Raw genomic sequence first — 14,564 nt, 5'->3', positions numbered from 1 at the left:
TCTCGAGCACTTCGGTTAAAAATTAAATTTTAACCCTCAGTTAATCAACCAAAAACTCAACACGATGTAATCAACCGGGTGCAGGTGACAAATAGTAGGGCTCACGGAAATCCTTTCCAATTCTCATGATGATTCACAAGTTTTTGTTTACTTTTCCGACAAAGTGACACCGGGTATGAAATGGGGAAGGCAAATGAGGAGCGTCCAATATAGCTCTAGCTATCCCAAGCCCCTACCTAGCGCCTCCACGTGGCCATACCCGGTAATGCTCTATTGAGTAGCCAAGCTAGGAGGTGCGATACTGTGTGGTTCCCGGCTGCCTGATCTCATAATCGAGGTTTTGGGCAGACGGTGGAGCCACACGATCTGGTAAGCATAATATAAGTTATTTAAATTTTTCGTTTTAGCTTATGAAGCATTTACTGCCAATACGAGTGTTAATACTGCACATGGATATTGGATACCAGAAGAAAAATTAACTTAATTATTAGAAGCTTTTATGGAAACTAAAAGGACGCAACTCTATTCCATTCGAAGGACTGCTGGTGAGATTGTTCTATTTTTACCCATATATACCACATTTCATAAATAAACTAGAATCGGGAAGAGGGAGGGACCATCAGAGCACTTGTTTGAAGCGATGGGCCTAGGGAGAGTGAAACAGTCAACTTTCTAGGGTTAATCTTAATCTTGGCCCGATTAACAACACATCGTGGATAATGAGCGGGCTCTTCTCCCCACCTGCTGGAGTCATTCTGCATTAAGACGGTTTATTCAACGATTGACTCAGGTGACTTAGCCCTTGCAAGGAGATTCTCTAAATCCCTGGTACGTGTGCTTATCGACCAATTCCTTTTTGGCCCTTCATACAAGAGTTGGGTAACCATGACCAATCGTTGAATATGTTCAACTCTTTTTGACATGATAGGCTCATTGCTATGAACGGATGTTCTGCTAAGGCAGGTGGTAGTACCATATATTCATATTCACTTTTACGACAAAGTAACACTGAAGAGTCAATTCAGTGTCCAACAATACTTCAAGGCCCATCAACATTGTTTCGTGCTGAATTGGCAGGGTATTAATAATGTAGCAGTAGGAAAAAGCCAATTTTTACCTTTGTTATACTATAACAAAGGTTTAAAAATTGGTCGAAAAACACGAAATTGATCCGAGGCCCGGAGGGCCATGTCACATATACTAATCGATAGGGTTCGACGATTTGAGCAATGTCTGTGTGTGTGTGTGTGTGTGTGTGTGTGTGTGTATGTATGTAATGATTTTTTCTATCGCCTGTTTCTCAGAGATGGCTGAACCGAATGGTTCGCTATTACTTTTGTTTGAAAGGTGTTTTTGTCTAGTAGATCACTATTGAGTTGGTTCGTGGCACGACGTTTCGTTTAAGAGTTATAAGCAAAAATGTGAAAAATACGTGACACGGGTTTCTTCAAAACTACATGACCGATTTCAACGATCTTAGTATCAAATGAAAGCCCTTATTAAAGCTAAATTGTTCAGGAATTTTTAATTGAAAACAAACAAGTAGTTTAAAAGTTATGCTTAAAAAACCTGTTTTGACAAGGTAATAATTATCGCCTGTTTCTTAGAGATGGCCAAACCGATTTATGCGCTATTAGTCTCATTTGAAAGATAATATATCCTAATAGATCACTATTGAATGGTTTTTTGATTGGCCTTTTAATTTGAAAGTTATGAGCAACAGTATACACTACCCCAAAATTTACAATAATTTATAATGATCTTGGTTAAAGATAATTTACCTAATTTCAATTATTTCAAACGAGAGGTTTTGAGACTACGAATATATATGCAAAATTTCATAAGAATTGGTTTTACCGATTAAAATATATTAACCGTCGAACACTCGCGCCAACTTTTGTAACACAGTTACTCGCGCGCACAATAGCCCCAAACCAAAGAAAACGTGTGCACTAGAGTTTTGACTGGAAAAACTTGGTTTTAGGTTGATCGAACCTTTGGAAGAGTTTCTTGAAATTGGGAGCTCTATCGTCTGGTGGAATTTAAATTTTTATTAAACCCCCTGAAAGTGAAATAAAAAAAATATTTTTCTTCAGTGTCAATATAACACATTGATGTGCATTGATGTGCAAAGCTATAGAGCATATTATTACAGGAAATTTTGCTAAAGACAGTAACCTTCTATCTCTGCAGCGAAGATAGAAAAATCTTATTTATTGTATATGAATTTGTAAAATCAGTTTTTCTATCATTGCTCTTTTTGTAATTGTTGCATGACTTTTTCATGTACTACAAAATTGTACAAATAGTAAAAATACACAACTTTTCTGAAAATAGTATACCTGTATGTTTGCTTGTTTAGGAACTGTAGAACTTTGATTATAAAGAATACCCTAATTTTGACTCCGAATTACTCGACTATCAGCAGACGGATACATTTTAAACATTTTACATTTGCTGATAGTTTTGCTGCATAAATTTTCCCAACAATTTAAATTATTAATGCACTGAATAATTATGATATTTTGCTCACAATAAGTTTGTTGAAGAATATACGTTAGTTAAACAACGATTTGTCACTTTATTTGTAACGATTTGTAACAATATGGCGTTGAAAAACCTACACGTGTTGTATAAAATACAACAGCGTGAGTTAATAAAAATTGATGAAAATTATTCAAGAAAACTCTATTGATGTGATTCAAATAGAATGGCATTACAGGAAACTATGCATAGTTCAAAAACCTATAAACTAGACGTTTACTAGACAATGTATATGCTAAAGAATAAGATTTCCTCTTACAACTTACTTTTATTTGCACTTACTCAGATTAATAACAACTAACTTATCCTTACTTAGCAATTTCATGATCCTTTTTTCATCAAAATTTAAAAGTATTCCTATTTTGTTCAAATTTTGTAAACTTATTCAATTTTCAAAAATATTATGTAAATCAACGCACTACGCAACTACAACCAATAAATGAATTATTTTCCAAAGACGTGTCGATTTCTATCTCAAATAGCAAGTAAGACCGTATAACAAAGGTTCCTTTCACCACTAGGTGGATTAAATCGGGTTTTTTTTCTAGTAAACGTAGTTACCATATACTTTTCTACGCTAATAATCAGACGGCTGCTCGTAGAGAACTGAAAAACAAATCAACTAACTTTTGAAGGCGCTCGCAGTTTGTCTTCGATCATACGACGATAAAAATTCGCAGATCGTCAACATACAAAATTCGACATCAAATTGGAGGCGTTAGGCAGATGTCATTGAAAAAAAGCGAGAATAACAGCGGTCCCAAATTACTACCTTGTGGTACACTTGATTTAACCAGAAACTCCCGAGACTTGAAGTCTACAAGTTTTATTGTTTACTGTTTTACGGTTGCACAAATAAGACATAAGCCGGCGCACAAATGAATTTATGAATGACCGAAATTAAAACGATTAGTCGACATTTTATTCTTCGTCGCACGAAAAAACGTAGGAAATTTGGCTGGTAGGACCTCTTTAAAAGGACATAAACGACTATAAATTTTGAAAAAATCATTATTTTTTATTTCAGATTTTGATTCTGCAATCTTTTCCGCTTATTTTGCTCCTAATTTAGTAATGATCCGACCACGGGAAGTGGCCGAAAAACGATTATACACATAAGCATTCCAGTGCGGCGTAGAATAACTTCAGCGGAATAAAACGCCGCTCCTGGAAAACCACGATTTCCAAACTTTATGTACCTTTTTCTCAGAAACTACACAACGTATTGGAACAAACTTTTTTTTTGTTTTGTTGGTAGTAGCTTGGCAAAGGCTTTTATAACTTTTGAGTGTCGTAAATAAAACACTGCTTGAGAAAAACGAAAAAAAAGAAGAAAAGATGGCTAAAAAAATAAAATTTCGGTTTCTTTTTCTTTTTTCTCTAGCTGTGTTTCGTTTGCAAACCTCAAAAGTTATAAAAGTCTTTGCCAAACTACTAGCAACAAAACAAAAAAAAGTTTGTTCCAATACGTTGTGTAGTTTCTGAGAAAAAGGTACATAAAGTTTGAAAGTCGTGGTTTTCCAGGACCGATGTCCCCTTAATGATAAAAAGCATTTAAATGTATCTCAGCTCACTTTGATTGATCGCGTATGATAGACAACAAACTAAAATATTAGGGAATAACTAATTTTGCATTGTGTGTCATAAAATAAAAAACGCTGATATTTTTGATAATTTGTGTTGGATAGGACGGGAATATGCAATTACGACGAAGCAGCAACATACCTTATTTTATCTTTTTCAGAGGGTTTTAAGAAATAGGAAAATGTAGTAATGTTGGTTTTCCGTTGCTATTATGCGTGGAAAAAACTTCCCCAGACTATTATAGTAAGGAGGGACAAAAGTGTTATAGAAGTAAAATTGCTATTGAGTCATTTATCAGTTCAAATTCCGCGTAATTTGACAACATTGGTATGGATGGGTCTTTGACAGCTTGAATTTATCGTAAACATTTGTTATATACAATGCATAGTTGCTGAATTAAGCGTGAATATTGTTTTTGAGCGGTTTTGATGTAATATTTCGTTATACAGCAGATATGACATCAACAGGAGGTTATTACTTTTTGAAAAATTGTAGCAGCGTTTCACATTACTCAAACACCTCGTATTTTCAAACGAGTGGTCAGAGAAATTCACGAAATATTTTTCTATTTTCCATAATTTGACCAAACCCGGACAAGCGTTTAACGGTTTAGTGCGTAGATAATTATAAATGGAAGACCTAGAAAGATACTAGAAATTGAAGACCTGCGGAAGACTGTTTGCTCTACAAATACTGGAAGAAGCAAAACAACATGTAACCATGAGTAAAAGGTAAAAACACGGCAAAAAGTTTAAGCCTGACGGAGGCTGCAGTACACCAGTGCAGCATTTTATTTTTAATTTCAGCATATGGTGCTCCATTTACATTACTACCAATATGCGAGGCAGTTTCGCTTGAAACTCTTCTATCATGTTGACATAGCTAGTATTTGAGTGACAACCACTTGCTTTCGGTGCTAGTGTATATGAACGATTCAATGATACACTAACGCCAACAGCAAGCTGGCTGTCACTCTAAAATTAGTTATATTCAATGAGCCGGTATGTAGGCAATACCGACACGTCCCAGCTAGCATTTTCATGTGTATGAAAACGATAAAAATCAGCATTACGTACAGATATACATGCTAAAATTCCCTCCCGTGCCCTATTTACACTTCGAAATTTTGCGCCGCGGAATACACACTTTAGCCCCGCTAGTGGGGCAATTGATTTGGCACTTAATCAGGAAAATGAAGAATTTATTGTGCATAGTACTAAATATGAAATGGGAAGAGTTACCTGGAAGGAGCGTCAAACATAGCTTTAGCTCTTTCAAGCTCCTAGCCTCATCGAAGATCTAAGTCAATGATGACGATCGGAAATGCTTCATGTAAATACTGGAGCAGCTAAGCTAGGAGGTGAGAACCTGAGCGCCTGTTCCTTAGGTGAAAGGTGGCTCAAACAGCGTCTTGCTTGGAGCGAGTGGCTGAGTATGAAACACAGTATCCCGTAGGACGTCAGACCCATCAGCGGTATGTAGGTATCGCGACACCGCACAGTGGTCCAATCAGCGAAATACGTGATCGTGTGATATTGCGCCAAAACGTGGAGTTTTTCGCATATAGTATCTTTAGGAACATTTCTTGGTATAACAAGCCCCTTCTTGTGAGAGAAATCTTTGGGTGATTAATTCCCTTAAAAGTGAGATAAAAAATTTATTTTCTCGTGCATTCGAGATACAGGTTTGGTACTCTCAGCAAAGTTGTAGCCAATATCAATGCAAACAACTTGGTCAAAGACACTATACTTGTATCTCTTCATGGAAATTATCTATGAAGCGTTATTCGTGGACAAACCCTTTAAAACAGTTTTTAAACCCTAACTTATTCTGGTCAACTTTTACGGGTTCATAGTGTTCTAGAAAGTTGTTTATCTTGCTAAAATCAATGTTTTTGTAGAACATTATTATGAGTGATTTTCTGCAGTTTCGGAGATTTTGAGCATTTTTGATGAAAAATAGTACTACTTTGAGCTTAAATATTTCCCAAGGTGGCAAATGGTGGCAGACCAAACAACTCCTACTTAAAAGTACAACAAAAAACCTTTAAAATCAAGTATCAATTGACTGTATCTGTTTGTATCCTCAAAAGTTATAGTTGTTTTAAAAATCCTTCACAGTCATGTTTATCGAACAATTAAAATGTACTTCGGATGCAATAAACGCCATTTTGTTTATGTTGACAATCTCTTTCTAACAAGTTGAGTTACCAGATATTTTTTAGCCTATTTTCGAGTCGAAAATGAATGTAGACTCAAAATTATTTGACGCAATTAATAACAGAAAAGCTTCCAAACAACTAACTTAAGTCTATTTTGTTCAATACCTTCGATTGGTGTCTGTTCAAAAGATCCCATTCATAATGGGCTGGTACCAAATGGCCGAAACACAAATGGTCGAATCACGAATGACCGAAATCCAAATGACCGAATTTCAACAACAGTCACAGAAGACCGAATTTTCTCGGAATGACTTTTTAGTCTATTTAATTAGAAAATACGAATTGACAAGCAGTTAACAATTAACTTTACTCAAACAAAAAATAAAATAAGCAACACATCTTTTTATTGTACTTTGAAGCACGAGTTGTTTGATCTGCCGCCATTTGCCACTTTGGGAAATATTTAAGCTCAAAGTAGTACTATTTTTCATCAAAAATGCTCAAAATCTTCGAAACATTAGAAAATCACGTATAATTATGTTCTACAAAAACGTTGATTTAAGCAACATAAACAAATTTCTAGAATACTATGAACACGTAAAAGTTAACCAGAATAACTCAGGGTTTAAAAACTGTTTTGAAGGGTCTGTCCATGAATAACGTTTCATAGACAATTTCCATGAAGAGATACAAGTATGGTGTCTTTGACAAAGTTGTTTGCATTGATATTTACTACAACTTTTCCGAAAGTACTAAACCTATATCTCGAATATACGAGAAAATAAATTTTGTATCTCACTTTTAAGGGAATTAATCACCCAAAGATTTCTCTCACAAGAAGGGGCTTATTATACCAAAAAAATTTCCCAAAGACACTATATACGTAAAACTTCACGTTTCGGCGCTATATCAAACGATCACGTATTTCGCTGTTTGGACCACTGTGCACCGGTAAGGTTTTGATTGACGGTCGACAGGAACCTTCATGCTGCCATTGAAACATCCGCGGGAGAGATGGTAAGCACAATGCGTGGAAGAAAGCGTAACAGCTATTTTAATGCCGAATGCCAGAGAGTGACAGTTGAGAAGAATCTGGCCAGGAGGCGCGTGCTCACTGCGGTTACACGTTAGAACAGAGAAAGGTATAGAGAGACTAGAGCTGCGAAAAAAAGAATCCAACGTCTAAAAAAACGAGTACGAGGAGCATATGTTCGCAGAAGAGAAATTCGCCAGCAACGACACACGGAGTTTCTACAAAATGGTGAAGTGCAGGAATTGTGCCACGCCTGTGATGTGCGCTGGCAACCTGCTTACTGACAAAACGGCGGTAGCAGCCAAATAGAAGGATTCTCGACTGCAAAAACATTACATTGCTCAATTCTACCTATAAAGCGCTTTCCCATATCCTGTTCTGTAGACTGACACCGTTAGCGGAGTCCTCCGTCGGCGAGTACCGAGCTGATCTCGCTCTACGACGGATCAGATGTATACCCTGCGTCAGTTACCTGACAGTTTCCGGGAGTGCAACTTGCAGACTCATCACCTGTTTGTGGACTTTGAGGCCGCGTACGATTCAGTCAAATGAAATGAGCTGTAGTAGATAATGCTAGAACTTGGTTTTCCGATGAAACTAATTATGCTAACTCGTGCGACGCTGGGTGGGTCAAAATCATGCATCAGAATAGCGGGTGAGACCTCAGCTGCTTTTGCGAGCTGCTATTCAACATTACTTTAGAAGGTGCAACACAAAGAGCAAACGTGGAAAGGAGAGGGACTATCATCACGAATCTCGCATGCTTCTTGGTTTTGTAGATGACGTCGATATCATCTGAATCAACCGTAGAGCAGTGGAAGAGACTTTTAGGCTTTTTTAATGGAAAGCAGCGAGGTTCGGACTTACCATTAACACCGCCAAAATGAAGTACATGGTTGCTGGCAGAGAACGTGGTGGGAGTCCAAACGGTGTTGGTGCCGAGGTGGAGCTGGATAGAGAATGATATGAAGTAGTTGAAAATTCATAAACTATAGTACGCTCGTAACATGTGACGACGTAAGCCGCGAAGTAAATCGACGAATTTTAGCCGCGAATCGGACTTTCTATGGATTACTTTACCAGCTGTAGTCCCGTAGTTTGCAGATTCGCACAAAACTGACGCTCTACAGAACACTAATCCTCCCGGTGGCCCTTTACGGACAATAATTTATAAAGTAAAGTATCCAAATATGCTGATTTAGTGAAGGTAGTATAATATGGCAGGCTGCAGTGGGCTGGACACGTAACCAGAACGCCTGACGAAAGAGTAGCCAAAACTATTTTCAGCAGAGAAACAGGAAGATGCCGCAGATTTCGGGGTAGACCACGCAACCGATGGATGTGCGCTTTCGAGGACGACGTTTCGGCAGTAACGTGCATCAAGCGTTTTCCGATTGATCGACGTGCACGACAAATCCCATCGCTTCCGATTGTCGAGCTTCGATTTCGCATGGCGTCGAGAAAATCGAATCTGCTATAGGTGTAGGTCTGATTTAGCTACAATTCTTGTTGTACCACTCAGGGATGACTTTGAAGCATCCTTCTTAATGCATCTAGCGATCATAGAATCATCTCTAGAAGTAGTGGAGGGTAGTCTTCTACTTATACGTTCAATAGTTATCTTTCTGGTAGAGCGAAACTTAGAACATAACCTTGATATAGTCACAAAACGCTTTTTGAAAGATTCCGAACTCGTAATCGACTCACAAAACGTCACACATCCAAGAAATCATAAATATTATTATTTTTCATCGTATATACTGCACTATATACCTTGGTTTGCTAGAGCCATCACAGAATACAACACTTGAGTTTTAAAACAAAAGCTTCACAACTGGTTTTTAACCAATAAAAACAAATGGAAGCGTAATTTAACATTTGTTTTGGCCAAGGCAAAATGGTGCTTGCTTTTCAACAAAACACTGCCAGTAGTGTGCTGTCATATAGCAGCTGAATGCTCATGTAATCATACAGCATAAATTTAGGCTCCTGAACTATCGACTGCAGTACATTGTTCCGATTCGATTTTAGAACATTGGAGTATACACTTCCAGTTGCAATGATGCCAGATGCAAATTTGTTGTCCAATACTGTATGCTCCAATTATAGGTATGTATCTAAAACTATATATCGAAATTGCCTTTTGCTTCATATACTATATCGAAAGCAGCACGAAACCTTAAGTTAAGCACATTTGATATTGTTTGCCATGGAAAGTCATTCAAAGCTAATATAAAATCCGTAACTGACCGTGTTTATAGATTGCAAACGGCGAGCGAATTCGTGATTATCTGCGATCCGCGATAAGATTGCTACGATCAAATCGTATTCCTTCGGAAATTTACGATTATGAGCAACCATAAAAACTATCTCCGCCTACCTATATCCACATCCAGTTTCGCTCGGTTCGATATGCTTACAACTAATCGTCGCTAATTTATGCAAAATAATTAGAATAAATAATCATCAAATTCATCCCATTTGCCTGGCGCTCGCCACTGCCGAGGCCACTCTTAATTTGTCCTTCCGAAGACGAGACCCTAATGAGGCGGCGATTCGATGCTGCCTAAGTCAACCAATTACGCCCACCAGTGTTGATTCAAGTTGACAAATGGGCGCGGTTTTTGACAGATTTCGTTGACAGGTCTGAAATTGCCCATTGTCTTCGACTCTCGTGCGTCCGATCCGCCGCAGGTTTCTTCGACTGTTACGCATACCGTTCGTTTTGGTGTGTCCAGTTTTCCTGCGTTAACCAGCAAAAATGTTGAATAATACACTTTTATAATGACTGCAGAGTGCTTATAGTGCAGTATTTTTTATGAGCCGTTCGGCCAGCTGGGTGGTTTGGGCCCACATGGCTTGGTGTTATTACAACCAACAACGTTCCCTTCTCCTTCGGCGGAGCTGCTTGCAGCAGCTTGGTTGTTGCAGTTAGTCGACACACGCGAAAGCTCCTACCAACAATGGGGTGGTCGGTGGCCATTAAACGGTCGGTGAATGGTTGCAAGCCTTGAGCCTTCGGTTGCCTAGTTCGCAGCCGACGCAAAAGGCATTAGCGGAAAACGGCGCAACCCGTACCCGAGCCGAGGTCCACCGGTGGTGACCGACCAGAGCACAGCGGTCGCTAGTACAGCCAAACCTCGGCCAATGGTCCACCGAGGCGGCTAGTTAATGGAAATTTATTTCGAGAAACAGAGGGTTTTGCGGCGTGCAATTGCAATAGAAATTCAAATGGAACCGTACATGAATTAGAGAGAAGCCAAAAGTGTAAAAGTAGTTTCGACTAATAAAACTAATGAATTCCATTCGCCGGTTTTTGTTCGAAATTCGCGACAAAGACGGACAAACGGAGTTCGTCGGGGTGGGTATTGTGCTCGTTTAAACTTCATCTGGACAAGGCCCGCCTTTACGTTACGGTTAGTTAGAAGGGCAAAAAGACTTACCTTTAAACAAAGTCCTTGAGGTATCCATTCTGGACGAACCCTCGTATGGCAATCGGCTTTTTGTCAGCTGGAACCAACCGACGACAGTCTCTATTCACTGCAGCTTAATCCCAAGAAGTTCGGCTCCAACGTTTACTTTCCGGTTCAATTGTTACACGTACAAAAACAAACGAACCAACCGAAACCAAACTGAAACGAAGCGTTTTTCTTCGTCGCCGTCCTCAATTCCTCACTGCAACATATTGACGACCTGCTGCGTATCGGTCGATATTCGACCGCGAAAACCCCGTTACTAATTTTCGAGGTATCACCAGGAACAAAAAACGGCTTACTGCATCATATAATGTCGATCGAATGTCGATAATTCTTCACGATGTCGTGTGCACTTGAATTTCGTTGTGGTCGAACACAACCGTACCAAACCGGCACTCGATTCGGTGCTGTTCAACTACACAAGTTTTAGCTGATACCACACTAACCTTAAAAAAACAATTCCTTCGGTCAAGCGATACGTCTTGAAGCTTGACTTCTGTGTTGCTTGATTTTTTTCCTACAACCACTGATTTGAAATTAACCACTCACTTGTTTTCCTTACTGGCGTTTTTTTTTGTTTCACCACAGACCTCGGCTTCGTTTCGATTGATTCAATAAACATTTGTTGTGTTTCGCACTTTCCTTCTATTGCTTCATTTCGCGTTTCATAGTGCACTTCACCTTCTGCCCGTTTCGCTCAGCAACTCTTCAGTCGTAAAATGTAAACAAATGCCACGAATCAGCCACAGTAAACAAGTTGCAGTGTAATTAGCGAAATTAAATCATCACAAATTAGCATAATCAATCGAACACCAATCACTGTTACTCGTCTCGCTTTCCTCGGATGCCACTAATTAGGTTTCTTATCCAGTAATTTAAATCCGATTCAGGATCGCCACAACTGTCAGCCTTTTGTTTCTGCACACACGCGTCTATTGTTTCATCTAATTGTTATAACCCGCACCTACTCTCTCACACACACGCGCACGCAGCCACGGTTTCGCGCCGCTCGTTCTGCACGGGTGAATGTGACGGGATGCAAGGGTCAACAGGTAACTCCAGGTAGCCAGGAATCACCGACCCGCAGTGCTCTTTCTTACTCTAGCCAGCAATCCAAGAAAACAGTCTCAAACTTAACCGACGTTTCGTACACGAAACCAACCAACACGTCGTGGTACGCTGTGACGACATTCGAAACTAAACAATGCTGCGCCGACGAAAACATCTGCCACCCCGATCGAGTGCGGCTTAGCACGAAGCCGGGCCCGAACATCGGCCGAATGCCACCGAAAGACGGAACGGAGCTTTCCGTCCCTGTTGCCAGCAGGAAACTCAATTTTTTTGGTATCATTTTCAGCCAAAATAGCTTATCTCTATTGTGGATTTAGCTAACAAATTAGATTTTTGTTTAATCAACCAGCCTATTTTTCAATAATCTAGTTTTTAGTACATATTGAAACCTAACCAGTAGTTCCCTGAAACTGGCAACCCTCGATCGTACAGGTAAGCGCGCTCATAAACGGTTTTAAAGAGAAAAAGAAAGAAAAACACCCGTAGAGGCTGCAAAATCGGCAACAGCGCATTAACGACCGACCGACGCAAAGAGCTAATGCATGGCAGCGCGGTTGGGTCGGACGGAATCCTGTTTTGCTGTGGCTGTCCCTTCGTGGCAGCATTTCTCTACTCTACTACACGGCTCTGTAAAACAGCCTTTCAAGTTTATGTTTGCAGCCTTGCTTGCTGTAGCCGTAGCCCGTAGCCGCAGCGCTACCGTGGCAAAGGCAAACGCAAACGCAACAGCGAACGAAGCTAGTGGAAAACATAGGCATAAGAATGAGGTTGCCGGTGGGTGCAGAGAATGATAATGATGCTGATGGCCAACGGACACAGGAAAGATAGAGTGAGCCTATATACTTATACGCATCTTAGCAGTCACTGTCAAAGACCTCTAATGTCGTGAAAGTTTTTGTGTTGAATTTTCATCTAATGAATTGTTGATTGGTGTAAAACTAGAATTCGAGTTTTATTAAAATATCGCGAAGTTATGCTTCAGTTCATAATCAAGGAACCGTGGCAAGTCCTTTAACCTCCATTATTCCACCATGGTGAGCAAGCATTAATGATTACATTTTATTCTTCCGTTTACTCAGCAGTCTGACATTTGCAGCCTTCCTATTTCCCCAGTACTCGAGCGTTCGAGCGATTTCAAGACTTACCTTTTGACTCTATCATTCTGCTGGTCTCGATGTATTTACTGAGCCAATCCCAATCCCAAACACCTACATAAATAATGATAAGTGAGCATTACTTTCATATTTTTCTCCTTTCTGATGCTGCAACTCCGTCACGTATAGTGTTACTATGTGTTATTGCGTAGAATGTAATAAGAAGGAAAAGTCGTCCTCGTCGATTAATTATCATATCTAAATACCAGAAATAATGACCGTCTATTGACATACGGAAACTTTTATGGTTAGTAGAAAATAAATAAAGGTAGGTACCCACATAGGAATAAATATACATTCAAACTGATCCTCTTAGCACATTGAAACGAGCTCATCTGAAGCGTTCGATCGATAGTAAATCTATGAGCAATGAAGTATAAAACGAATTTGATGACTTCATCATAAGCAAAGGAGTCATCTGGTTTAGGTTTTTGTATGGGTAGGTAGATGCTCTAGTTCAGATCAAATCATTAGTCCCGCATGTTTGATATAATATAACAGAGATAAGCCACTCTCTATTACACGAAGGTACCATTCGGATTTGGCTTGGTCCAATCATAACCATGCTTCCTCCACAAGCCAAAACTAATTGCTTTGAAGCTTGAGGATTTGTCTTTAAGGTGAAATAAGTCGTTATTGATTTTGTGAATTTCAAAAGCAGTTTTTTTGTTTGAAAAGCGTGTAGGGTGCTATATCTCATCAAATTAGTGATAGGAGGAAATGCTATTCAACTTAGGGACTACATTGGCTCGTTCTATTACGCCTTATTTTTGTTTTCAGGTATAATAAATTTAAGTTTGTAACGAGGTTTTCGAAACACCGTAAATCTCGCATTTGCATAAAATTTTTGGATGTAAATTGACAAATTATGGTTCATTACGTAATATCTTTACCATTTTAGGTGTATTTTTTATCTTATGTTTGCTTCACAAGAAAATTTTCTAATACCCAGGTTAGTCTCATACAACCGGTGCTTACATGCTGAGTATCATTTCGTATGGTGGTTTAGTGTCGTTTGCTTTCGTATCTCGCTCGTTGCATTTTTACGACAGCGGTTGTTTTGAGGGCCATATCAAATTCATTTGAGCACCAACCACTAAGAGCATCTTTCGACTTTCGTACATAGCAACAAATGTCTATCGGTATTTAATAACAGCCCGCGCGCGAATTCGAACGAGTCGAATATGTTGATAGCTCATAATTTTCGGTGCGCTAAACCGATTTCTCATGGTTTTTTTTTTCTTATATTGGTATTTCGGATTTCCACTACCTGTTTCGCAATGGCCCCTTAACCAAACACATTCTCAAATCGTATGCGAGCTCGAATGACAGTGATCGCACCACCTGCTTCGGTGGATCCAAATTGACCCCTTCCCACTAACAACAACTCCTTCCTGTTACACTTGTGGATGACGCAGAGGATTCCTCGGTCTCTAGTAGCAACAATTGTCGGGCTAACACTCCTTTCCCTCCCAAATTGACCTGCATGGGCGTGGCCAGCTTTGCTATTGATCGTCACAATGAATTAGATCACGAGAAAA

General features: G+C 39.3%; 1 protein-coding gene across 1 annotated transcript in view; it reads right to left on the bottom strand.

The window, feature by feature from the left end:
• The window catches only part of LOC128744733 (hemicentin-1-like), a 201,632-nt gene extending 189,707 nt beyond the window's left edge, over positions 1-11,925 (bottom strand). The window contains exon 1 of the mRNA XM_053841935.1: positions 10,766-11,925. Coding sequence (XP_053697910.1) covers positions 10,766-10,793 — 28 coding nt within the window. The 5' untranslated portion in view covers positions 10,794-11,925. The remainder of the gene's footprint in view (positions 1-10,765) is intronic.
• Positions 11,926-14,564: the final 2,639 nt, after the last annotated feature.

Source organism: Sabethes cyaneus, chromosome 3 (assembly GCF_943734655.1).
Source record: "Sabethes cyaneus chromosome 3, idSabCyanKW18_F2, whole genome shotgun sequence".
NCBI classification, from domain to species: Eukaryota; Metazoa; Arthropoda; class Insecta; order Diptera; family Culicidae; genus Sabethes; species Sabethes cyaneus.
Note: the sequence above shows the minus strand (reverse complement) of the source record. Positions and strands in the feature narration are given on the sequence as shown.